The 27,181-nt window shown below is 40.2% G+C and overlaps 1 protein-coding gene and 1 long non-coding RNA gene across 8 annotated transcripts in view; one reads left to right on the top strand and one right to left on the bottom strand.

The window, feature by feature from the left end:
* Positions 1-7,028: 7,028 nt before the first annotated feature.
* LOC119948096 lies at positions 7,029-10,054 on the bottom strand. Its single transcript, XR_005456623.1, has 3 exons — positions 9,746-10,054; positions 9,514-9,648; positions 7,029-7,257 (listed from the first exon to the last, which is right to left on the bottom strand). It is a non-coding gene; the product is annotated as an uncharacterized LOC119948096 (long non-coding RNA).
* Positions 10,055-12,739: 2,685 nt separating this feature from the next.
* Positions 12,740-27,181, top strand: part of NFIB (nuclear factor I B) — a 232,837-nt gene continuing 218,395 nt past the window's right edge. For 2 of the 7 annotated variants that reach the window (XM_038769966.1, XM_038769973.1), the window contains exons 1-2: positions 13,829-13,945; positions 19,239-19,770. In XM_038769966.1, coding sequence (XP_038625894.1) covers positions 13,895-13,945; positions 19,239-19,770 — 583 coding nt within the window. In that variant the 5' untranslated portion in view covers positions 13,829-13,894. Of the gene's footprint in view, positions 13,129-13,826; positions 13,946-19,238; positions 19,771-27,181 lie in introns of those variants that run through there. The other 5 variants (XM_038769970.1, XM_038769967.1, XM_038769969.1 and 2 more) reach the window with 5 other exon arrangements.

Here is a 27,181-nt window from a genome sequence, read left to right as displayed (position 1 = left end):
AGGGAAAGGAAAGGGGAGGTACAAGAGCACTGGAGGCTACACCTGCAGCAACAAATGTTATCCCCTCCTTCCGCAAACTGTCCCTCCACCAGGCTCCATTCACCCTGTGGCACTGGGATAGAGAGGTGGGGCTACAATTAGGAAGGATAACATGTCTACCAACCCTGCTATGTTGTACTCTCCCAAATGCTTAGTACAGTGCCCTGAACACAGTAAACACTCAGTAAATATGGATTGGTGATTGAAGGGGAAGGAGGGCAATGCCACATGTGCAGCTTGTCTCAGTAGCTGCTGAAGTTAGATTAAAAAAATACTCGTACGTAGGGAGGCGGGGGATGAGTTCAGGGTGCAGAAGAGGGACAGGGAAAGTATGGTGAACAGGGGAGAGCAGGAATTGACTTACCAGCAGGGATTGGATGGAAAACTGTGGGTAGAGCTTAGAAATGCAGGGGGAAATTAGTAAATCAAAATCAGTGAATGGAATAGGACACATCTTTGGGTTGCACGTATTGTGGGATGACTGTAAGCCAGTGGTATGCCTGTATATAATAAATAGATGATGAATAGATCTCATTTGACAGATAAATAGAACAAAGAATGAACAATCAGTCTAGACTTAGTGTTCCTACAAGCCTTCACTTCAAATAACTCATAAAAAATCAACTATTGAAGTTTTAAATGCTCTGCAATAGAATTCTTTATTAAATGCTCAGGAAAGATGCTTATGATGGATTACACCAATATAATCTGAGACTCATTAAATGTCACCCAAACTTGGACAGTTTAGGAAACCTCTTTTTCTCCTTTTCTTTTTCTCTGTACCCTTTCTTTTTCTTATTTAGTGTCTCTCTTGAACTAGACTGGATGATCTTCATAATTCCATTTCATTCTTCATTTGAAAGATATACTTTTTATGCCTTCGACATTCTTGGAACAGACTTACCAATGTTTAAATCTTTGCACTTACAAAAGAATTGTGGCTACAGCAATTGTTTACTAATAGTTTCCAGTTATTTTCATTAATTACGGTAAATATTCATGTATAGCACCACACACCATTACCCTTGGAATTTTAAATGCTAACCTTAAATTTCATGCAACAGAAACAACTACTAGTTTCATTCTGGCATGGAAAATGGTCCTCTACTGATTCATTCAACTGCTTGGATGTCATAGTTTATAGTATCTCTGACATATACTTGCTGTTGCTGAATTGTACTTTCCAATTAGTTCAGTGCTCTGCACACAGTAAGCGCTCAATAAATACGTTTGAATGAACGAATGAATTATATAGCCTAAATTTCCCTTAAGTTCATTGTCTTCAATCAGTCAGTGGTATTTAATGAGTGCTTATTTTTTGCCAAACACTGTGCTGAGTTTTTGGGAGAGAACAATACAGTAGAGTTGGATAGATATGTTCCCTGTCCAAAAGGAATTTACAGTTTAGAGGTGGAGACAGACATTAAAATAAATTACAAGATAGGGGAATAGGAGACTGGGAGATCATGAGGATATTCATTCAATCATTTATTGAGCACTAACTGTGTGCAGAGCACTGTGCTAAGTGCTTGGGAGAGTACAATAATAATAATAATGATGGCATTTATTAAGCGCTTACTATGTGCAAAGCACTGTTCTAAGCACTAGGGAGGTTACAAGGTGATCAGGTTGTCCCACGGGGGGCTCCCAGTCTTCATCCCCATTTTACAGGTGAGGTAACTGAGGCACAGAGAAGTTAAGTGACTTGCCCAAAGTCACACAGCTGGCAATTGGCGGAGCCGGGATTTGAACTCATGATCTCTGACTCCAAAGCCCGTTGCTCTTTCCACTGAGCCACGCTGCTTCTCCAGCAATAAGCCATCACATTCCCTGCACAAAACGAGCTTACAGTCTAGAGGTAAGGGATAAACAATGATTACACATGACTGGCCAGAACACTGCCCAATGATTCATGCAGCTTTGACTTAAGCAGGGTTATAACCAACACAGATAATGTAGTCTGCCCTCACTACTGGGAAGTAACTATGCTTCTCCATTCGAACACCACACTTGCAACTCTTGACCTAAGAAATCACTTGACCATGTTTTCTCCCATGTCTGTCTAGTTTTTATGCTTGGAAACATTTACCAAAAACAATCTGCTGCTCAATCAATCTTATTTATTGAGCACTAACTGTGTGCAGAGCACTGTACTAAGTGCTTGGGAGAGAATCTGGTGGATAAGAAGAACATAGGAATCTTGTGGTACATGAGTATAGAAAAACGTACAGTAAATGCCATGATATCAAAGTGTAGATGAGGAATTGGAAAAATTGAGCTTTACAGTCACTTGACTTAAATTTCGAGTTATGATGAATGGCAGTTATGCTTCTAAATGTGTGCCTGGTTTTGTCTTCACAACATGACCTTCGCTTAGAGCACATGGGCATTGTGAGGAAATGAGGAAACAGCTTTAAATGCCATGATGGGGAGGGCAATCGAGAAGAAAATTTAGAGTGGCAGGAGGCAGAGCAGATATGTATATATGTATTGTGGGGCTGGAAGTGGAGCGAATAATGTGGAAAAACTCGTTTTACTTTTATGCTATCTAAATATTTTACTTATTAATCATCTTTCTAAAAGCCATAACTTTGATTATGGACTTTTTTTGTTTAACAACATGGAATTTTAGGGTCCATGACCCTGAGGGATACTGTAGAAGCCCTTCATTTTTAGAATAAGTACAATCGATAAAAACTTATTATTTTTAAGTATAGTAGGAAGGTGAAAAATCCATCTAGAGTTTTGGTCCCTCTGGTATTTACATAATTGACCAATTTTGTTTTTTTGGGGGGGGGATAGTTGGAGTCATTTGATCTATTGTGTAATTGCATAATTAGGTTAAATCACTGTGTAGTAAAACCTTTTCATAAAAATTTGGGGATATTATATAATTATTGTATATTCATTGTTGATATTTAATTTTATCGTATCATTGATAATGTCACACCATAGTTTAAAATTAATTTTGTCTGAGAATTTCATTTGCTAAAATCTTAAAGTTTAGCGCAATAATTTAATTTTATGCGGCATAAAACAGTGAAATCACTTTTTCAACATGATAAAAATGTTCTAGGAACCCTTGAATGCCGAATTTCAACACAGAGAAATTATTAAGGGCCATAGTCTAAAACCTACTGCCTCATTCTTTACGTATGCGCCTGTAACTGATATTCCCATTTTTGACATCCAGAAATATGAAATGCGCTCTCTAAGTTGCTTTGCTTTAAAGACAAAAGAGTGATATTTGAGAGCTCCTCTTACAAAGAGCAAACGTAGCTCTGGACAGACGTCCATTTGCATCACGTTGAAAAATACTTTAGGTGCCCTTAACCAGGAGGATTCTTAAGTACTTCTTTTCTTTTAACAAACGTTAAATCTGAAAAGTCATGGGGATATCACCCCTGCCCGCCCCCCCCGGCACATATACACTCCATTATGCTCTCCTAAATAATGACCCTTTCTTGCCCAGATTGATGAACTTGAAAAGTAAACAGACCTCAGATGCACACTCAAGATCACATGGGAATGCCCATGAAGACTCATGTCAACACAAGCTTCTCTCTCTCTCTCTCTTCCCCATCCTTCTTTACTACTTCCCATCTATCCATCTCTACCTCCTAATTCCAACCCCAAGCAGCCCCAAGACCAGACCAGGCCCGCAACGTACACAAGGAAGGTAGAGCATCACACCGCCTCCAATGGCAACGTGTACTATTCATTAGTGGAGGCTGTTGGACTTGTCTTGCACAGTCTAGATTTTCTCCTTCCCCTTTTCATCCCTTCTCCTTCTCTCGCTCACCCCGTCACTGTCTCTCTTATTGGAAGTTGCCTGCTGAATGTTCACTCTCCTGTCCCTTTCCTCCTTTCCTTCTCCTTCTTCTTTGGTATTTCACTTAGCCGCCAGGCGGAAGCGGAGAGCCATACTTCCCACAGGCTCCAGTAAAGGAGACTAGAGGTAGTCGTGGAGAAAAAGGGAAAGAGAGAAGGAAAGGGGAATGAAAGCGGGGAACAGAGGATAGGAAAGGGTGTTTTTTTTTTTTTGTGGGTGGTGGTTAAAAAGAGCCACCGCCGCTGGCCGGGCCAATCAGGCAGACGTGGAAAGAGGCCAAGTACACAGCTCAGCTCGAGTATCTGCAGAGGAGAACCAGGGAGGGAACGAGGGAGAGAGAGAACCAACCCCATACAGAGACCAGCTCAGCTCCAAAAAAAAAAAGAGAAAAAGCCTGGGCGGGGGTGTTGGGGGGAGGTCAAACTGCCCTGGACCGCGTTCAAGTCAACTACCAAAGCCTACTCCCCATCCTTGCAACTGAAAGGGGAAAATTGAAAACTCAGAGAGGGAGTGAGGAAGGGGGGTGGGGGCTGCTCATTGCTTATGGGCTTTTTTTACCTTCTTGCTCACGCTTGTACACGATTTTTCCCCTATTGTGGTGTTGCAGGAAAACAAAAAGATAGTGAGGATAGTAATGATAGCAACGTCCACTCCTGGAAATCAAAACCAAAAACAACATGCAAAATAAAAACAACCCGTGAGAAAAGCATAAATCTGTACCTGAGAAACGTGCAGCCTACGGCCTTGTGTTGTTGCAGATTTCAGAATCCCATTTATTTAATGCAATACAGTGCAGTGGTATGTGGCATTGAAATGATGGATTTTATTTGCTTGGCTTGTTCCTTTTAACAGACGCAGAGTGTCCTCTCTGTGGTTTTTAAAGTGAATATGTTAAATCCCTTCCTAAATGTTGATACTACTTCTGTTTTGCAGGATGAGATATGAGTGGATTGTGTATGTATGTGTGTGTGTGTATACTATGTGTATGTGTGTGTGTATATGTCTCTATATATATATCTTTTGGTTTTGGCAACTTTTGTATATGGGTCATACTTTTTTTGCCAGGAATCAGAGGATGAGAGTATGCGTCCAAAATGTGCTGAACTTGGCACATTTCCTACTTCAGTTCCTCCCCCCTCCTCTACCCACCTTCTCTGGCAGGCAACATTCAGTTAAACACTGGAAAGGATTAATGTGCAAATGTTTCTTTAGTTGAACCTTGTAGCTAGCTTCTTTTCTTGCTTGATACATTACTATTTCCTTATTTTCTCTTTATTTTAGATACCATAGTCTATTCTGCTACATGCTCATAATGCACGCCTTTCAGGGATGGGGGAAGAGGGGTCAATAGGAGTGTCTCAGGGAAAGTACCATGATTTCTTTGTTCGGTAGGCATAGAGTTTTATCATTTTTAAATTTTATCATTTTTAGCCTTAATTTCAAGTGCTTTTACTATGTCAAGTTCTTTTCTCAGAGTTGAGTTTTGATGGTGGTGGAGGGAAGTTTATTTTTTATTTTTTAAAGAATGCTGTTGGGATTTTTTCTGGATGCTTCACCCTGACTTTTTGCTGTAAGAATTCTTTATTAAATCGGCGTGTGTATGTGCATGTGTGTGTGTGTGTGTGTCTGCCTGTCTGCCTTCCTTTTCCTTGTCCTCTCTTAGCCAGTGTGTCTGGGCCACATTTTAATGCACAATATCCCATCCATTAAGTTGTGGTTGAATGCAGGAGTGTGAAGACTTGGCAGCTCTCAGGTTGAAGGGGGCGGGGAAGCCAGTTTCGACTTTGACACAAGATGTCGATGTGGCGTGATCTGAATTATTATTAACGCTGTGAACATGGCCATCTTCTCCTCCTCCTGTTGGAAGAGCTTCCATTGAACTTGAGACGGAACAGACAAGATCTCCAAGTTGTTTTTTTTTTCTAAGCACAGTACAGTAGCTGGCAGAGAAAAGGCGCCAAAACACACAAGATTAACCCTAACTTTCTTTGAACTGATCTTGGAGCAACCATCTCATGTGACTTTAACTTTGAATCGGAGGGGGAATGAGGGAGGGGGGTTAACTTTTGAACCCTGATTTGAATACTTAAATCAGTTTTAAAAAGGAAAAAATGCAGATACGTGTACTCTCTCTCTCTATATAACATATATATGTATACATAAATATATACATACATACTGCATGTATTGCTGTAGTCAGGAAAAAAATGTGATGGTTAACATGTGCGCCCCAAAGAGTCCAATATCTTAGTTAATGTGTGTGTTAGAACACACTGTATTGACAAGAGTAGATTTCAGCCTATTGTGAGGCTGAGAACTGACCTTTCTGCAGCTTGAGTCAAAAACTGCAAAGAGTTGTGAAACACAAAACGTTGTGGTTTACAGTTTTACATTTGAGGTTTGATGTTTTCATTTGATGGTCAGGGAGATGGAGCAAGCTCGGTACTGAAAACTTCCGTATTCAACCTTGTGTGGATAAAGGTCAAGCATTCATACACCCATTGATATAGTTATACAGAAGGTGCTGTTAGATATAAACAACTCTAATTATAATTGACGGTTGAGATAGCATTATACTGGGAGACAGACTGAAAGTGCTGAATTGGAAAGGTTGTTAATGTTGGGTTTAATTTTAAAAAGATTCATAAGCAGGATCATTATTAAATATCAATGAACTGTCATGCTTTAACTTTCAAATTAAATTTATTTGTGGTTTTAGACAATCATTTTAATTAGATTCATATGAAGAGACCAAAGTGTCAATATTAGGCATTGGTATGGCTATAGCGTGAGATGTGACGTCATAAACAACCGAGTTTTCTTTTGGTAGTTTATAAGTTCGTAGAAAACCATAATTATATTGCCCTGATATTTAGTTGAGGCCTGTGCCTCTAAGTAAAATGAAAACCCTATATTTTAGAGAAATATTTTGCATTGTGCAAAGAAGAATGTATAAAGTGTATGTAACAGTTACTCAGGAGTAACTCCTCATGATTTTAGGGAACCAAGATCGCGTAGTTAATATTCCAATATCTACAGCTAATGCTGTGTTTTTAAGCCCAATGACACAGTAAAATGGCTAGTTTAAATCAGAATTTAGGAGGAAATGGAGAAAATTACCTTGAATTATTTTTCATTATATAATGCCCTGCATTACAACTTTTCCAGAAGAAATGACTAAACGTCCAATTTATTTCAAAATATACAAATATTATAAGATACATCAAGAACAGTAAAATCAGTTTGAATCTGAAAACAAAATGGAGATATAATTTGACTTTTAAAAATTGCCATCAGGTTGTCATAGGACAAATTCTCCAGTTCTCTAGAAATTACTCCGTAGTAGTCGTAAAGATGCATAACTTCGGAATCTGTTTCTTTCAGCACTGAAAGAAAAAAGAATGCATTTGTTTCGAACTAGAATAAAACCACTGTAAAGTCTGATTTGAGCCAGAGGTAAAACGTGGCATGGTGAACACAGCAATCAAGCGAACACGTATTTTCAGAATATTGATTTCTAAATTGTCCCCAGGAAGCCAACTAAACTCAGAGCACATTGAAATCGATGGCGTTTCACTGTGTTCAGCGTTTCAACTCGGACACGTGTGTGAGAATATATACATGTATATGGATAAATTACAAATACTTGAGTGTTGGCATTTCATGTGAAGCGAGTATTCTTATTAACAAAGTACGATGAGTTTTTTTTTTTTAATCCTCAGACAGCTCCGTCTTTAGGGGGGGAAAAAGTCCCCTGAAAGGAGTTGCAGTGATATTTATTATTTTTATTCACCTTTGGTGGTGGTGCTGCGAGTGCTGGGTGTGAACACTGTGTATACGGGGCAGGGGGAGGGGTAGCAGAGAAAAGACAGTAAGACGAATTCTTCGAGAGGGAAAAAGGGTGAGTTTTCCTGAGTTTGCTGGAAATGTAGCAGCTTGTTATGGACTGGGTGGATGCAGTTTCAGTGGAAGCAACCTCGGCTGTGTTTTGAGAGACACACACACACATTGTGTAGATATGACATTGTGATTTTGCGGCTGTGCACATGTGCGCGGTTTGTGGTATGTGGTTCACTCGAGAGGAACCTCAAGTCTCCCAAGCGGACACCCGTCGTCCTGGCTCCGGCCACGGCACGGTGGGGGCTTCCCTGGCTTTCCCCAAGTTCCCGGAGAGCAGAGCAATTTTACGGACTGTTTCGTAGGGTCAGAAGAAGGCGTGTCTTATTTGTATTTATTTAAACAATATTAACGTTGGCGATGGGAGGAAAGTTCAAGGGAAGGCTGGGGCGCGGTGGGGGGGACATGGGACGGCCGAGATAATGGTTAAAACGGATGAAATCTAAAATCTTCAATCTCCTGACATCAGTTTCTTCAGAGAAATGGAGGTGGGTTTGGTAGAATAAGGGAGGGGGTGTGTGTGTGTGTGCGTGGGGGGAGTTAATCAGTCTTTAGGGACGTTTGAGCTTTGTCTGCCTTCTCTCCTGAAGACCAGAATAAGGCCCGGCTACTGTTAGAGCTCATTTCTGCCCGGTATCCGAGGGTACCTACACTCTGATTTAAAAGCAATAAAACCCGATGCAAGGGTTAGAAAAGATATGTGTTTATCCACATATATGATAACTGGGTTGGAAGGAGGGAACAGTCGGTCTTCTCTCCTGAAGACCAGAATAAGGCCCGGGTACTGTTAGAGCTCATTTCAGTCCGGTATCCGAGGGTACCTATACTCTGATTTAAAAGCAATAAAACCTGATGCAAGGGTTAGGAAAGACGTATGTTTATCCACATATATGATAGCTGGGTTGGAAGGAGGGAAGGTTTTAGCACAGTAAGTACTTTCAAGACTCTCGAAGGTTGCTGAGTTGACAGAAGATGTTAGCGCATGCAGGCGTTGCCATAACTGCCACTCTTGTTCTTTCGACCAGTTTCTCTGGTGGGGGAAAGTGTGTCTGCCCTGCATGGGGTACTGTACTTTAACCCATTCGGGGGAGGGGCGAGGGAGAGTTTTCTAAAACCTCGGACTACTCGCAATGCTGAGTTTTAAATAGTTATCTTTACAGGTTTTTTTTTGGGGGGGGGCCCCGACAACAATCATGTGCCGCCTTCTCCCACCCCCTCCCCGTTATCTTTAGGAAAGATTGCTGGATTTTGAGACTGGAGCATGGTAAAGTCAAGCGGTGTACCAGAACCCATCCCTCCAGCCCCCCTTTCCAAGGAGGTTTTCTGGTTATTCCTGGAGAACATTTGCTATTCCTGGAAACACCTGGAGGGAGCCTGGCACTGGTTAAGCAAGAAGCAGTGGTTTTACTGGTGGGGTGTGAGCGAGCCGAAGGGCTGGGCCCATGCATGTGCGGGGCGTCTGAGGGCAGGAAGAGGAGCGGAGGCAAACCAGCGGGACTGCTGCCGCCTAACCACTGCAACCACCTCACAGGGGACCCCATCGTGCTCATTAACTCCCGCCTGCCTCCATCCTGGTTTAGAAACCCACTTTAGGGAAAAAAAACCATGAGCCACAGTGGGGAAAACTCACCGGTTTGATCCCGTGGAAGATCTACACACTTTAAGAGGGTTGTGTTGTGAAAGGTGGGCAGATGGGGCCCAAATGGTGTCCGATTCTGGGCGATGGGGGACTACCAAATCCTTACCTGCGGCCCGGCACCAGAGCTACAGCCTCCACCGCCGTCCCTGCACATGCTGCTGCTGCTGCTGCTGCTGCTATTTACTGGTGGTGCAGTTTGTTACTCCGGCAGGGTGTTCCGAATAGCTGCAGGTTTCTTTTTCTTTTAAAAAAAACTTTTGGATGAGATCTTTGGGGATAAAGGAGAACCCCCCCCCCCCAACCTTTGGACGGCAGGGAGCAAAGCTTAATAGAAAAACCTGGAGAACTTTTAGGAAGAGGCCCTTCGCTTCAAAGAGAAGAACCAGGTCGAAGATTTGAGGTTGCAAGCGAGAGGGAGAAAGGAGGACAGGACAGAGAGGGGTGGGGAATAATAAAGGAACGGCCGGGGGAGAGGATGGGCGACGTGGTTTCGAAACAATTTGACAATAGACCGGCGGCGGTAAGGCTTCGTGTACGGGTCCCAAGCGCACGAAGAGGTGTGTTCAAGGACTTCAGTGCATTTGTGCCAAGGGGAAAGGCTTTTATGGGAAATGAACTCCAGTTAAATTGAACATTCATTCAAAGGGAAACTCCGGTAGTGGAAGCGAACGGTAGGAAGCTTTTTGCAGGGTCTAGGGCTGCGGGTGGGAGGAGGAATAGGGAAAATTTTGAGAAGGGAAAGGTAGGTAGTAAAGCAAAGATTGTGTGTGTGTGGGGGGGGGGGGGTGCCTTTTTATTACAGAAGAAGAATGAGTGTTTACTTCGGTTAACTCTCCTTGCATCGGGAGGCTGACAACTTAGTCGTCACGTTTTATTATCCTTAAAACAAAGAAAATCAGTCGTTGTTTAAACACTTATTTGGCAGAGAGTGGAAGTACAGCAAACACCCAGCAGTATGGCTCAGGGTTTTTTTAGAAGGGTTAACTCGCCTGAGTTCTCGCCGGATCCTCATACCTGTCTTTCGAGGGCCTCTCCCCCCTTCCCCCTCCCCGGCTCGTCAATTTATGGGGATTGCAGCTGGTAGACTTGGCAAGATCCCCTCATTAAGGGCCCTCTTTGAAAACGGGATGTGTTTGAGCGTTTCCCTAATGAGGACAGGACGGGGTTAAAAAGTGACCATTTCATGGTTGACTTGAACCTGCCTACTTTTTTGATGTGCCGTTGCGAAATGTTGGATTTGAACAACTCCCACTTGGAAAAGCGGGGGGGGGGGGGGAGGGAAAGTCACTGGTTCCTTCAGGAAGGTGGAGAGGGGGGAGAAGGAGAGATCGTTTCAAAGTATTTAAAAGAGGAAAGAAGGAAGTTCAAACAAGACTTCCTCAGTCCCTGTCCAAGAACACTCCCCACCGCAAAGGGAGAAGGCAGGATGAGGGGGCCTTCCAGAGCCCATTCACTGTCCCTAGCAAGGGACAGTTGATGGGATGGAGGCAGTCCCTATCCACTATTGTCTGCACCGCTCTCCCCCTTCATCATCATCATCAATCGTATTTAGTGAGCGCTTACTATGTGCAGAGCACTGTACTAAGCGCTTGGGAAGTACCAATTGGCAACCTATAGAGACAGTCCCTACCCAACAGTGGGCTCACAGTCTAAAAGGGGGAGACAGAGAACAAAACCAAACATACCAACAAAATAAAATCAATAGGTACAAGCATCTACTTGCCCCCTTTCGCCCCCCCGCCCCCATCACTTGGAAATGTTTGGAGGTGAGATGGGATGGGGGGGGGTTTGAGAGGGGCTCTTCTGTAAACCCCTCGAGCAAGTTCCTACAGAACACAGCCCATTTTCTAAGGTTGGAAACAGACCCTGGGAAAGAACGCAGAGTGGCTGCGCTCGCTCATTCCGACTCCCGCTCGTTGGGGCGCCGGGTCACCGCGAGGAAGCCGAGCTCTACTCGCACCCTGGTGTGTGTGTGTGTTTGTGTGTTTGTGTGTCGCCTCCGAATGGCCGGTGGGGTGGGGATTCGGTGCGAGCCCGTGTGTTGGTGGAAGGGAAAGGGAGGGGAAAAGGAAGGGGCGGAGGCTCCTGGCACCATCCGCCTGAAAAGAGGGAGGAGGGCCACGTGCAACGGGCACCCCGGGGGAGGGAGGCGAGTCGGTGAGCCCGGTGGTGGTTCTTCGGGTGATCCGGACCGCACATTTGCACGGTGGCTTCCTGAAAGTCGTCCCCCCCCCATCCCGGTTTGCACCAAAATCCCCGGTCACTGCCTTCCCCTCTCTAGCCTACCTCTAGTACATGTCCGCTGGCCCGACCGAGCCCGGGGTGCCGACGGCCGCTGCCCCCCGTGTGCTTGTGTGTAAGGGAATTTTCCATTCGCCGTTTCCTGGGGCAGAGACCGGAGGCTCTTCGCCTCTACCACTCTGATCTCTCCGCTGCACAAATAATCAGCGCTGGGCGATCCAAGTCCCCCCCCCCCCCAAAGGGAAAGGAGGGGGGAGATAGGAAAGGGACCAGGGGTCTGGATCGGGCCGAGAGGTTTGCTTTGGAAAACCACGTCCCTACCGCTCCGCTATTAGGTGATGAACAAATAAATAAGGAAGAAGAAAGGCAGCGAGGAGAAGGTGGGAGGCGGGGGACAGGGAGGGGCTGGGGGGAAATGGAATGTGCGTTTGCAGGAGGAGGAGGAGTGAAGCGATGATTGTGTAATTAAATAATAAACCAGCCCTTAAGTCTGATTTGGAGAGAGCTGCGGCGGGGGCCGGGAGGGTGGAACCGGTGAATTTTTCAACTTCCAAGTTGGCCTCGAAAAAAAAAAAATCCCAGAACAGATAGAGGATTTAGAAGAGAGCGGGAGAGAAAGATTTTTTTTCTCCCCCCCACCCCCCCCACCCCCTTTGGATATTCGGGAGATCTTTTTTTTTTTTTTTTCTTCCCCTTACAGTGGGCGTTTAGGAAGCGGCCCCCTTAAGGTTGCCCGCATAAGACACCGGGAGAGGAGAAAGTGTCGGAGCGGGAGAGAGTAAGGCCGCGAGGAGCGGACGGGGGAGAGCGCGCGGGGCGAAACATTTGCCGCCCTTGGGGAGCAAGCAGACACTCACACATTCTCCTTCTTTCCCTCTCTTTAGCGCGCGCGCCATCGCACACACACGCACACAGTCTTGCAAAGTTTCGCCTCCGATCCCTGCAGGATCTCCCCGCATTGCTCCGGACCGTAACCTTGAACTTGATCAGCCTTGTGACAGCTTTTTTCCCCCCCTTTTCCAAAGCAATCCCTCCCTCCCCCCCCAATCAAACAGCCCCTTCCCACCCCCCCCAACAACAGCAAAACAAAAACAAACCCCCCCCCAAACCCCCGCTGAAAAACAACCAAGAGCAGCAGAAGGAGCCGCAGCCGCGACAGCAGCAACCACCACCACCACCACCACCACCACGGCTACTGCGCCGCGACGGCAAGAGGGTTAAAAGTGTAGATTGGATTTCACCCCGGGAAATCCAGCGCGCGGAGTGAACTTGAATCTTTGGCTATTTAAGGAGGACTGGGTTTGTTGCGAAGTTGCGGGGATCCAGGGCAGAGCCCCGTCCCGATTGATCTCACCTCGGGTCTCAGATGACTGGAAAATGAATAGATGAAATTAGTCCTTTCGAGGCTTTTCTTTGGGATCTCCAGGAAGCGCGTTTTTAAGGCGAAGTCATGATGTACTCTCCCATCTGTCTCACTCAGGTAGGTATCTAAGTTGGATTTCTCTCTCTGGGGCCCATGGTGGTATTGGCTTTTATTCATCATTTGCCTTGAATGCGGGGTGGGAGAGGAAATTAAAGAAGGGCCTAGTTGAAAGTCATTTTCGGTTTGGGGGGCGAGGGTGTAAGAAGGGGAAGGCCGGTTTATCACCGGTGAGAATGCATCTGCGCCTGGAAGGTGGTTGGGTTGTAAATCACGCAGATCCTTTTTTTGGGAAGGGACTCACCAACCTTGAAGTCTGGAAAAGGTGCACTTGTCCATTGAACGTGTGTGCAGCGCTGGAAAAGCGCGCCTGAAAATTTGCTAAGGTGTCGGATGGAGGGGGGCGAAAGGGAGAGGCATGGGGGAAGGATAAAATTCCTCTACAAAGTTTTGGAAACACATTTATGTGGGACCTGCGTGGCTTTCTTTGAACTCCCCTCTTCCTTTCTCTTAGTCTCTGGCAGTATAGGGTGGTGAGAGGAGATGATAGGAGTTGTTTTTTTATTTAAATGAACATTACTAATGTAAATACATGTTTAATTATTATTTAACCTGTTAAAAAATGATGTGCAGAAGGATAACCAAACTGACTTGGAAGCTAGGTACCGGAGCAGTTGCTCTCTCTATTTTGTTGACTGCGATACCTGCTCTAATCTACACTTTTTAAGGCAAAGATGAAGTCTGTGTGATCAGACACCTAATTGCAAATATTATTGGATTTACTGGGCTTCTGTAACTATTGAGAAAGTAAACTGTTGTGGATTTCATGGAGAGCTGTACGTTTTGGGAATATCTGGGCGTAACATGTGGGGATAAGGTAATGTGTCGTTTCTTTTGAAATCATTTTAGCTCTTATTTGGCTCCCCTCCCTCCCAGCCCCCATCCAAAAATTAGGTTTCTGGAAAGAGACCGAAAAGAATGGTATGGATTTAAATCACTTTTTCCCCCTATGATTTTAAGCCACAAAGTCATATGGAAAGTGGCAGGACAGAAGCTACTTGGGAGGCTGCAGGGAATTTGTTATTGCCCTACTGAGAAGTAAATAAAAATCTTCGTCCTATAGAAGCAGCATATTAAAACTCTAAAGCTGTGGGACCATTTTCAGCACTTTAGTTCAAGTCTGTTTTAGGAGGATGTGTGGTAAACTGATGACTGATAACCACTTGCCACCACATTGACATTGAAGACAAATAGTGAAGGAAGTGCGAGCAAGTTTTGGGATGTTTTTAAATTAAAAAAAGCCAATATTATGATACATTTGTGTAATGGACAAATGATAAAGATTTCAATTGTTTGACAATTAGAAACCATTGTAATTCAAAAGGACTGAGGCATTCATAAATTGTGAATGAAGATGAAAACAATGATAAGGCTTATTCAGTGATTGGATACAGTCCTGTAGCTTTTTGGCTGACACATTTTTTATTGTTTATATTTTGTTTGGCATTTGAGCGTGATTGACTTAGATATGGATATTTTCTGCAAGTAATAGTGAACTTTAATTTTAGCGAAACAGTGGAAAAGAAATTAACTGAGCTATTTGCATAGTGGAAAGTGAATGAAAATTCCTAGCCACGGTAAATAACATTGTAGCTGTTAATAGACACCTGTATGTCCTAAGATTTGGCATTGCTTTTGTTATGATCCACTTTTATGATACTTTTAGATCTTTTTGACATGTTAGGATTTATGAACAAGTAAATAATACAAAATAAAGCACCATTTGACTTTTAAAGTTGTGCATATTTGCTCCTACCTGTAAAGTAATGGGCAATGAATTCTTTCCATATCTCACTTATATTCATAACACCTGCTTTTCAGAATCCTCACTGGGAGATAGACTTTATTTCCTCCAGATCTTTACCAAATTACCAGTAGCTTTATGGTGAAACACATATTCAGCAATAGCAGTACATAACGGCTATCCCGGAGTACATACAAACTGCCCCGCCAACACACACACACACACGTATCCATATGGAAGTGTGTGCATATACATATAAGTTTGTGTCTGTACATGTATATATGTAAAACATACACTTATATATGCCCCCACAAAAATATATACTATATGCATACAGACCCACTCCCTTTATGGTCCTACTGCAGCGTGTATAATAGGTACCAGCAAATGCTCTACGCACATATATGTATAGTAGATTGACAAAGAGATTCCTGCTTTCACCTGTTTTAATACTGTAAACATTTTTTTCTGGACTTAAAACATTCTAAAGAAGATTTTATGTAACATATTGCAGCGTACTTATTTTAGCTTTATGTTTAAGATTAGAGTGTTTCTTGATGAATTGTGGCTCAAGTTAAAGGTGCTGTCTCAAAAATCAATTTTAGAAAAGGTAATTAGTCAGTGACTATCTTTATCAGTGACTAGATATTAGTCATTATATGCTTTGTTGGAAGTACTGAATGCCAATACTAGAAAGCTCTTCTAAGATTTGCAAGCATGAATCAGTAGCACATCTGATTGATTAAAAACTTTGTGAAGTAGGAACTCATTCTGAAGCAATAAGGTATGCAGTTTTTAGAATGTAGTCAGAATTCTATGAACATGTTGTTGAAGTTGATATTCAGCTGTTGGAATGCTACTGAATCAGTTCCTGATACTTGCAAGGAAAAAGACTTAGGTCACATACAGTTTTACATTTGCTTATTTGGGTCATGATGAGTATAATCACTCTTTTACCAGGCTTGGTAGGATCCAATTGCTATCCTTTATGCGTTTTGAGGTTCTTTTGAATCAGTTTGTGTTCATTTTTAAAATACTGCAATGGTCCTAGAAGCCTAAAAAAAAATAGTTTTCTTTTACCTTTCTAGATACCATGGTCTCAGAGTGCAGATAAAATTAGTACAGAGTAGTGAGATCAAGACTGCATGGTTTTACATTTTTAACTGCCAGTTTTGAGTCTTCTTTATTTTATTCATACAATATATTTTGATCAAATTGTGGAAGAAGACAAACAGGGAAAAAGTAAATGCATTTTTATAAAAAATTTCCAGGAAGATTACGCTATCTACCTGTACTATAGAATAGTTTCGGTTTGGAAGCTGTATTTCCCAGTGGCTACGCATATGTATGTCCAATTTCCATTTTTGTCCAAAACATTATTACATATTCTACCATTGGGCCATTTGAAAACCTTTCTGTTCATTAATCTTGTATTTTTGCACGCGCATGTGTGCGTGTGTGTGGAAACAACTATGATCTCCATTGGTGTCATATAAAACCACTTAAAGCTGCCACCGAAAATGTCAAATCAACCACATTTTGTAGATGGTGTTTAATATGATCAATAGCAGTCTTCCTTCAGAATTATTTTTATGTACTTATTGAATAGTGTTTCATTTGAAAGGAAGGTAGACAATGAAAGTCTCGCAGATTTTTGATAACACTATTTTGGAGGTACATGATTTTCTTCGCTCAGAATTTTTCATCAGTGAGTAAGCATTACAACCACATAATATTTAGATAGGATAATAAAAACGTCAGCAAATTAAGAAGTGAATGTTTTGCGTTTTCAAAAAGACCTGCAATGAGTGGGAATTGGAAAATTCTAAAATTTGAAACCTAAGAAAATTTTAATTTTCAAGAATCTCAATGCTCACGTATTTACAGCTAGATAAATTTAATCAGTTCTGCACCTGATGTCTTTAAAAGAAAGTGAAATATGAAATATAGTGTTTACCCATTAGCGTGTCTGCCGTGTTTAATACCTGTTAAAACGGTAATGCAGTTTGAGGGTAACAAAATCATTGTTCTAGGGACAAAGTTTTGTTTTCTTTTTTTTTAAAAAAAAACCAACCTCTAAAAATTTTCTAAATCTTAAGCAAGCAGTCCCTAAATCCAGAGCAAAAATGAATCAGGTACTGTACATGTTGTGGGAAACTTCAGTTCTGACAAACATTGTATGTCCTAATTTTTTCTAGAAGTGTTTCATTGTGCATTTATTTTAGAGCGAAAAAATAAACTTTCTATACTTACAGAGAAAGCAAAAAGCATGGCATCCAAAAGTGTATGGAGATAGGGAGGTCTTATCATGGATTGTGGTTACTCAGAGCTGGGCTGCCTTCCCACACAAAGAACAGATTGTGGTTTAACTCTTTCCATGGCCTAGTTTTATGTACAAGCATAGTAACCGAATTGTTCAAATCTCTGCTGGAAACTACTGATCAGTTTAATGATTTCCTCTGTGGCACTTTGTTATGCTTCATGCTGTAATGTAGTCATCTGCATCGTATATTGTTATACAATTTGAATTCAGTTTGTTTTTCTGCTGAAGGTATTTTTAAGGCACTATGTGAAATGTTTTGAACGGCTGCAGTATTGATCTTGTGTATATGCGCTTGGGGAGTTTACATTAAAGTATTAAATGTTCTTTGCATATTGGTTTCTAGCGTTTAAACACTTAATAGTAATTAAACATTCTAATAATAACATATTATTTAAAGGCCGATTGATAAGATGAATAGAATTGTAAAGAACATTTCCTCCTTTATGAGATCATTAGTTGTACTTTTTTTTACCTAATGGAATTAATCAGTCTGCTGATTACACATAATTCATTCCACATTTGTCAGGGCAACTAACATTAATTTATAAACTGTAACTTGGGATATGATCACTTAGAGAAAGTTCTTTTGTGGTTTTGGTGACAGAGTACAATCAACGTGACTAATAGCTTAAACGCTTAAAAATAAAGCAGTGGTAAGAGATATTTCCTCTTTTGCTGTAAATCTTGGATTATTTTATTTATATAATGTGAGTTCACAGAATTTGAAGAGTTTAGTTTTTTCTGGAGAGTTATAGGTATAGACATGTGAACATGCGTCCATCCAGTAATGAAAAAAACGGGCGACATTTGGGAGTAACATAAAATATCCTTGGTTGGGGGGGGGGGGGAATGAGCTCTATCTAAAGCAGTCAGCAAAGGCAGAAAGAATTTCTGAACTTTTAAGTGAGCCATATGATTAGGAGGGATAAAGATCCTCCCAACACGTGTGTGTGTAGATGCACATTGAAGTATAGAAAGTGAATTGAACAGATTTCACAAAAGCAATATCTGGCCTGTGCTATACCTCTAATGTCACCCTGGTACAGCATGTAGAAACACCAAGAATGTAAAGTTTGTGCCAAGTTGCCATTTTTCATTGTCCACTTCAGATTGAATTTTAAGGGGTTTAGAATAATTGCTACACTCATGTGATCAGTTAACAAATTAACCGACACTGTGGGGCTTCAGATCCCATTAGTGAAGGTGCCGGAAGAACATTAATGTAATTTCTGTTCTCAGCGTTATAAACTTCTTATTTTATGAAGTTGGAAAGTTCAAGAAAAGCAACGTAGAGGTCCAAGTATGGAAACCAGTTCAGTGCTTTACACCCCTGCACGCGATGTTTTTTGCCCCCTTTCCCTAACTGTATACTGGTTTCTCTAGTTACCACTACTGGAATGGTGCTGTTCAGTGTAGGAATGTTGGACGTTTGATAAGAAAATGGATCAAGTTTAATGGCGCATGCTCTTTGTGCCACCAGCGGTCTCTTGCTGAGAGCATGCTCCAAAAGAGGGGACTGTGGGGCACTACACTGAGCATGTATATGCTTTGTGTTTCTGTGCCACAGAGAAGAGAAATGAACTGTGCCATCGCTCCTGCCTTCTGAACAGCTCCGCTCAGAATTTTTTAAAAAATCTCACTGTGCTTTGTAAAATGGTACTGCCTATCAACTAATACGTCCAAAATTTAAATGTTAGATGCGAAATACCTCGATCATGCCTATGTTAATGAAAGATGAAGTCTGTATGCCATGATACTGGGTAGAGTAAGAAGGGGATATTCGGGCTCTGACACCCTCATTTGAAGAAAAAAAAGTCCCGAAATGCTAACGTGGACAAAATAGGCAGTCCAGAATCCTTTTTTCTCTTGTTCTGCTGGTGTAGTAATTGTACACAATAAAAGGAAATCATGCAGACTTTCACAAATGAAGTTAACGTGATATTGTATTTTGTATTTGTGAGAATTGTGCCTTAATTTTTCTGAGTTTTTGAGAGGAACTGACTTTGCGCTTTCTCCTTCTTCCCTCCCCTCCTTCTTCCACAGGATGAATTTCACCCATTCATCGAGGCACTTCTTCCACATGTCCGTGCAATCGCCTACACTTGGTTCAACCTGCAGGCTCGAAAACGCAAGTACTTTAAAAAACACGAGAAGCGAATGTCAAAGGATGAGGAAAGAGCAGTCAAGGATGAGCTACTTAGTGAAAAGCCTGAAATCAAACAGAAGTGGGCATCCAGGCTCCTCGCCAAGCTGCGCAAAGATATCCGCCAAGAGTACCGGGAGGATTTTGTGCTCACCGTGACTGGGAAGAAGCACCCATGCTGTGTATTATCCAATCCCGACCAGAAGGGTAAGATTAGGAGAATCGACTGCCTGCGACAGGCTGACAAAGTCTGGCGTCTGGATCTAGTCATGGTGATCCTCTTCAAAGGCATCCCCTTGGAAAGTACGGATGGAGAACGGCTCATGAAATCCCCACATTGCACAAATCCAGCACTTTGTGTCCAGCCACATCATATAACAGTATCAGTTAAGGAGCTTGATTTGTTTTTGGCATACTACGTGCAGGAGCAAGGTAGGAGCAGATTGTTGTTTCTGTTTCTGAAGGATCTATTTAAAGCCCAATTTTAAAACAATTCTCTGAGATATATATAGTTATGTGTGTGTGTGTGTATATGTGTGTGTGTGTGTGAGAGAGAGAGATACCTTACATACATGAAATAAATATATACACCGACTCAAACACAACATTTTTTGTATATGACTGTAGATTCATATGCGGGTATCCCCGCAGAGGAACACTGCCATGTACAAGCTACACAGCTATAGATATAACACGCATGAATAGAAGTGCTTCAGAAACCCTAGGAAAGAGGTATGTTTTCTTTGAAAGAATCACTTCATGAAAAAATAGTGCTTATTCAAAAAACAGTAACTACATATATGACATTTTAGCTTATCTTATCAAATGAATTTATCATAGCAATCATTCTTCCAACTTAATATATATCTACAAATATGTGCATTTTTATATGCATTTGGAAATATGAGTTCTTAGTTTTTCTATTACCCTCCTCCCTTTAGTACATTTTTCCAGATCATGTCCCTCAGAACTTTGAAAAATGAAATTAAAGATGCTCTCTGTTATTTAAAGGACCTGGTATTCAAAGACATATTGGCTATCTGTGTTGATGGAATACTCAGTATACCAATCAGCACTCAGTTTTGATTGAGCAACCACTCCATTTGTTTCATATAATTCGTGCTATTAAATTTTGCCACTAGACTGAATGTCCAGATCAGCCTTAACTTTGAAAGGTTTATTTTTACAGCGCAAATTCATGGGAACGTTTTGAAATTCCTCAAACAAAAATCAAATATAAGCTACACTGATTGTTCTGTTTTCTGATACTTTTGGAAAAGTATTGTGATAAAATATATAGTCCTAATTAAAAAAAAATTAGAAAGCGATTTTGATGCACTGGTACTGTGACTCATTCATAAGCAGGTGTTCATAGCTAAGTTATCCAGTTATCCAGAGTTGGGTTTTGTTTTGTTTTTTCAGTTCATGAAAAGTGTATGTGACTCAATTCTCCTCATGCGCAATTTCCTCTTAATAGTAATAGTTCTCCCTGGCTTCTAGAAATTGTTTTAGAATTTAGAAGTCTCACATTAGTGACTTTTCCACAGTAGTAAATTATTTATTTTTTAACAACATATCCAAAGTGGATTAAAGTTAAATCTGCCACAGATGGTGGGCCATTTCATAACTTGCCCTAGTGGTACGCAAAAATGGCTTGTAGAAAGCCATATAACAGGCTATCTTATGCCCATTTTCAAACTTTGATGTTTAACTGGTATATGGTATATAAATGTGTTTTATTAGTAACAGATATAAAATATCAGTGTGATATTTTAAGCTCTGGAATCTCTGCATTTGTTATTGTGTTTGCATTTTTAATTTATCACCTTGCTTCAGAACTGTGATGGATACAATTTTTTTGGAAAATGATACAGTTTTCTTAAATATGAATTCAGAAACATTTATCATAGGATTCTCTCATTGCTGGTATGTATTCAGTATTTTTCAGCAGGGAATTGCATCCGCCACATTTAGGTACTTAAAATGTCTCAAAGCCTGCAAAGAATGAATTTAGAAAAAAAAGTCCAAAATTGGTCCATATTTACCCTAGATTCAAGAATGAAAGATCTTAAATGTAAATCATATTCAAATTGACATCTAACCTCCAAACGTACAGTATCGAAGTACTTATAATATTGGCTTCTCATTTGTTTGTTAGATTGGGTGTAGGTATGTCCCCGAAAGTTAAGTTGAACGTTTTTGAAAATTAGGACAGAGAGGGACATGCGCACTCTTAAATGCCACTCACTTTTTAAGTTAATAAAAGGCTGTTCTTTGAAGAATGTGTGTGCGTGCACATGTTTGTGTGTGCACATGTGTGACTGTGTGTGTTTGTGTGTGTATGTATGTATGGGGGGGGCGGGATAGGAGGGGTGGCTGCCAGCTCCGTTGATTGGTTGAGCTGACACTAAGAATTCAGCTTTAGAACTTGAGATAGACTGACTATATGGAAAATACACGGATACTGTCTATGTTAAATAAGCCATTTCTAGGTAAATGTGCTTGAGAAGAATAAATTGATTTTCTTATTTTTAAAGCATCCATTCTGAGAATATTTTTATTATTTTATGCTCTGCATCGTTTGTATCTCTTACTACTATTCCAGTGCATCACTCTTCTATTTGTTGGTTCTTTAAAAAAAGTCCGATCATAATACTTTGGGGTTTTTTCTTTTTTCAAAAATCTGTATCTTTTTCCTCTTGAAGAATTGGTTGATTAGGTTATTTTGCAGTGCAACTGGTTAAAGAAGCCAGGTTTTAAAAGCTAAACCTATACCCAATCAAAGTACTACACCTCTCGCATAAAGACTTCTTATTCTTTCTGTAAATACAGAAAAGACTATTTAACAATTAAATAGGGAAGCACAAATGAAAACATGAAAGAAAATTCAGAAATGAAAAATGTAATGTTTGGGATTGAAAAGGAAGATGATTATTTTTTTCTTCAACTTTAAATGATTGGGAGAAAACATGAGGAAGAATAGAGTGCCAATGATGGTTGCCAGTGGCACCAGGATTGGCATCAGACCTTCTTTGTTTAGCTTAGGATGCTTGTGATTTGTTAGTTGGCATCCGCATTGCAGTGTGGAGTAATATTACAATATATTGACAATTTCCAGATCTAGAAATGTCAATAGTCCTTTTGGTTATTTATAGATGATCACATATTGCATCTCTTCAGGAGGAAGAAATAAAGACCAGCTTCTAATAAAGCTTCATTGTTGACCAACTCCTTATGGATTTCCTTTTCTCATTCGGTTCAGCTCTGCGCTTCACGTTTCATGCTAAGAGCATCTTCTTTTCCAGCATACAGAAAAGTTAGAAATAATTTAACATAAACTGTGGTCCTCCAGCTGTCAGTAGCACAGTTTGGAGAAAGAAACTGTGAAGTTTTATTATTTTTTAAACACCTAGGTCATTAAGTAATTTAACGTCAAAAGATCACAAGACTGTATTTTATTTTAAGAAAATCTCTTTGGGATTCTTCCACTTGTCTCTGTCTTCATTTATTGCAATTTATTCAGTTGTAGCTTCTCATTAGATTAGCAAGCAGTTATGATGAATACAGCTGTTGAGAAAACAGTATTTTTTTCACTAATAGCATTTATCATCTGGGAGGAACTGTATATATAAGTTGATTCTGAGTGCTACGCTTATGCTGTGTTCCGTTTCTACAAGAACCGCCATTTTGTTTGTCAAGTGCCAGAAGAGGGGAAAAAAAAAGGCAGACAATGTGCTTGATGCCAATAATGGTTGCCAGTGGCACCGAGGTTGGCATCAGACCCTCTTTGTCTAGTTGCTGAATGCCTTTGATTCGTTGGTTGGCATCCGCATTGCAGTGGGCACATTGGAAAGTTTTTGACAATCACTGAATGAAAACTGCTGTACTTGTTTGCTGCAGAAAACCTTAAATGAAACACATCCCTTCTTTTTATAGATTTATTTTACACCGCAACAAATTGAAAAAAAACTGTAGTAAAACTCGTCTCTTATTTGTTAAAGTACAGTAGAATTTTTCAGCAATTTTCACCTACTGAGTATTTCTCTCCCGTATTATCTTTCCTGTTGTTTTCCTAGAAATAAAAAGCAGACCTTGAATTACTACTGTAGAAGAGCGGGGTACCTTGAGAAATGTTGTGGTATATTAATAGACTGAAGTGATAGGACATGCAGTATTCATTAGTAACCCTTTTTGTATTTTTATCACAGCAGAGTGTATTGCTTATGCTTGACAACTCGCTTTATTTTCAAGCTTGTAGTTTTTATAATACAATAAGCATTTTATATATATGTATAAGCAAAATATACATATGGAATTATTTCCATAATGTAAATGTCTACAATCCTAGATCTATAACATTTTGGCTCGACGGAAGTTAGTAATTTCTGGATTTCTCAGTTCTACATCAGAATGCTACTAAATTCCCAGCTCTATAATTCTATTATAAAGCAAACCAACTAAAAGGCTAAATCATTCCTGTTGAAGTTTCCTAGATAGCATTAATATTGCTTTCTGGTTAACCACCATTATCTCATTAATTAATAAGAAGGATTAGCAGTTCTACCCAAAGGGTTGCACAGAAGGAAGTCTGGCCTACGTGAGTCCCTGAATTGCCAGACTGTGTCCTGTCTGATGGGGAGGGGGGTTAAAAAAAAGGAAGGGAGAGCGGCCAGGCGGTGGGCTTTCTATTAAGTAGGGGAGAGATGACCAAAAATTCATCTTTCACACCGCTGTAGGAAGCATACAGATTTAAAGAGCTAACAACCATTGCCTATGCAGGCTACTTTGAGACAGGCTACAGTTTAAACTAAGGGTTAATCGATTTTTGTAAGGTTCTTTGCACTTTTAGTAATCATGTTTTTACAAATTTGAATAAACAACAAAAGTCTTTCAGAATAATGCATCTGATTTTTAAATTGAAGTTTCCTTCATGAAACGGATGTGACCAGATCATTGAATGGTGAACTTTATTTTTTAATGTTAATTCTTTGCATAATTAGTGCATTTTGCTAGATTATAAAGTGTGTGACTTCTTTTCTGGGCAAGTTGTTCTCTTAACAAATGACATGGTCAAATTAGCATTTGTGAGTCGGTGATAAGCTTTTTTCTTTGATTTTTTTATTTTTTAAATTTTTGAGACAAATTTAGGTTTTTATTAGGTATATGAGTCACGTGATCCTTATTTTTAAACCCTTTAATAGAAAGCTATTTTGGAGAAATTCCTCACTGAGATTCCTTAAAAAGAAAAAAATGCTCTTTAGAGTTGGTGCAAATGAGGCAGCTAGCCCATGATAGTTTGTATCTGTGAACTGGAAATTATTGAAGTGAATGCATTCAGAATGTGTGCAGCAGGAAAATAAATTGGGTTAGATGAATATTGTTCTCTGTTTCCACTTAACGACTGTCCTCAGCTGAACTCATTGCACCGTAGTATACATTTGTTTGCACTCTAGCTTCTGATTTTCAAGATAAATCTGTGCTCTTATTGGCATGCCTTGCTCAGGGATTTAATGGGACCTTCATGGGGAACGTATAATTAAAGATAAGATATTTAGCAATTTCCTCACCGATAAGAAGGAAACAATGTCTAGGGGCCCAGGGGTGAGTCCTTTTCACTCAGTGGTGTCCCAGACACAAAATAGATTCACCAGACAGTTCTAGAGTGAAACTATTTGCACCCGGATGCTAGCTGGGAAAGCTTGGCATCTGTGCATTGATATGGCCAAGCGAGCTCTAAAATTGGTATTAATATGACATCACTCTTCTAAAGGAGAGTGGGAGAAGCAAAAGGGCTCATCTGTTACGTCAATTGTGGTTTTAAATATTTTGAAAATATGTAATAGTCTACTTGCTAACACAAGAAACGAAGCAAAAACATGCTTTTTGCAGTGCTGAAACAAAATGACAAGATATATTGCTGAAATTTAAATATACATTTAGAGTCTGCATGTTTAAATTTACAAATATAATGCGGTAATGCACTGTGCTCTCTATCCGGAATGTGGAAACATGTGAAGGAGCAGAAATAATGGGCATTGTTAGGGAAAATGGCCAATTTGGTAGAAGTGTATGTTTTTGTAATAGTTTCCTACTGGTTCTGAAGAAGTTGGACTTACTGATAAAGCCATTATATTTCATTCTTAAAGTTATAGGAAATTTACGAATTTTCGGGGAACCCAGGCCTATTTATAATTTCACAAACTTTTGATATGTTCAGTGTTTTAAAGTACTTTTTCCTAGGGTTTTATTTGGGATAACAACTTGTATTCATTTATACACCTCACACACACTCCCATGCAGTGCAGTAATACGCTTGCAGCGTTTTTTCTCCTTCAAATTTAAGATCAAGATTTTTTCAGCTATTAAAATAAAAAAAGAAGAATTGTACCAAACAGTTGTTTGGCAATGATTAAATGATTTGGAGCAATTTCATTACAAATCACTGGCAAAGGTTTCAGGTATCTATTTTGCTTTGGTGTAAGTTCCAACACCAATGAATTGTTTGAACACATCCGCTTTGGTCATTTAAACTAAACAAGACATATTGCATCATATAGCATGATTCCTGATACCAAGGCTAAGACTTTAGACCAACAAAATTTCTCGAGGACCATGTTTTGAGGAAACCTGTGTTTTACCTCTCCTATATTCCCTCAAATTTGCATGTCGTATATATTGAGGATTCATGTTTTTATAATTATTAAATCTATATTTTAGATAAGTTTTTTAATATGCATTTTCAGTTCCCTGTTAGGTTCAGCCCTAAACAGCAAGTTGCACAATGTAGTTTTCATTAAAATCAGATGACAATTTTTGCCTTCACACACTCTTGGGCCACTTCTATTTACTTAGGTGGAATTGGCTTTTTGAAGCTGTCGTTTGAAAGTAGCTCACTGGGAGAGAGGTATAGGAATCCCTTGGAATTAGAAATTAAGAAGAACAATGTAGTTTCTGAAATTTTAGTAGTTTCCATTGCTAATAGTGGATATGGAAAATGATGATTTACAAAAACATAAAAATAGGAGGATAGGAAGTTATGTTAAAGTGATGTGTGAAATAAGACAGAGTCTTAACATTTTAAAGGTGTTTCTTGACTTTGTCTCAATCTAGTTTCTTGAAACTTCCAATATAATTTTTGGAATAACAATGAAGATACTTCTAAAGGTAAATGGAAATATACATCACAATTTGAAATTCCTAGAGTTAAACTTTTAAATTTATGGGGAGATTATTTTACAGAATGAATTCTAAAGCAGAATAAAGGTATAGACAACATGATTAAAACATTTAAGTAATTAAAGCTTTCCCTTTTTTCCCCATCCTGTGGCAGGGGAGTAACATTAGAAGTCTCAAACAGGGGAATAACTTTAGAAAGCTCAAGGACCAGCAGTTATATAAATTCTGGTAAGTTACGGTGCCTGGCATCTCAACACATGAAGGTGTCCAAAGAATCAAATTATCTTTTGTGTTGCAAGATGGTAGGGGTTTTTTTTTAAACACTCTTTGTGTTCTTGAACCTTAATTACTGAGTATGATACACTTAGTTCAACCACACTTGGATTTGGATTAGAAAGGTGAATGTAGTCGAAGGGAGCCTATGTGATTGATTAGCAGTATTAGCCTGAAAATAACAGGATATATCCCTATATTGTATTTTAATGGTTTGGAGATTTTTGCCCCCCTCCCCCCCCCCCACCCCCCGCACAAATGAATTGGAATTAAAAGCGATTAATTATTTGGCCAAAGGTAGAAAAATCTTGGAATTGTATTGAAGGCACAAGGGTCACAATCTAAGGAAACAGTAAAACTAAGAAAATGAAAATTTAGGAATATTTGTGCAGGA

The sequence above is a fragment of the Tachyglossus aculeatus genome, chromosome X4 (genome assembly GCF_015852505.1).
Source record: "Tachyglossus aculeatus isolate mTacAcu1 chromosome X4, mTacAcu1.pri, whole genome shotgun sequence".
Classification (NCBI taxonomy): domain Eukaryota; kingdom Metazoa; phylum Chordata; class Mammalia; order Monotremata; family Tachyglossidae; genus Tachyglossus; species Tachyglossus aculeatus.
The sequence above is the reverse complement of the archived record's forward strand: the minus strand, read 5'-3'. Positions and strand labels throughout refer to the sequence as shown.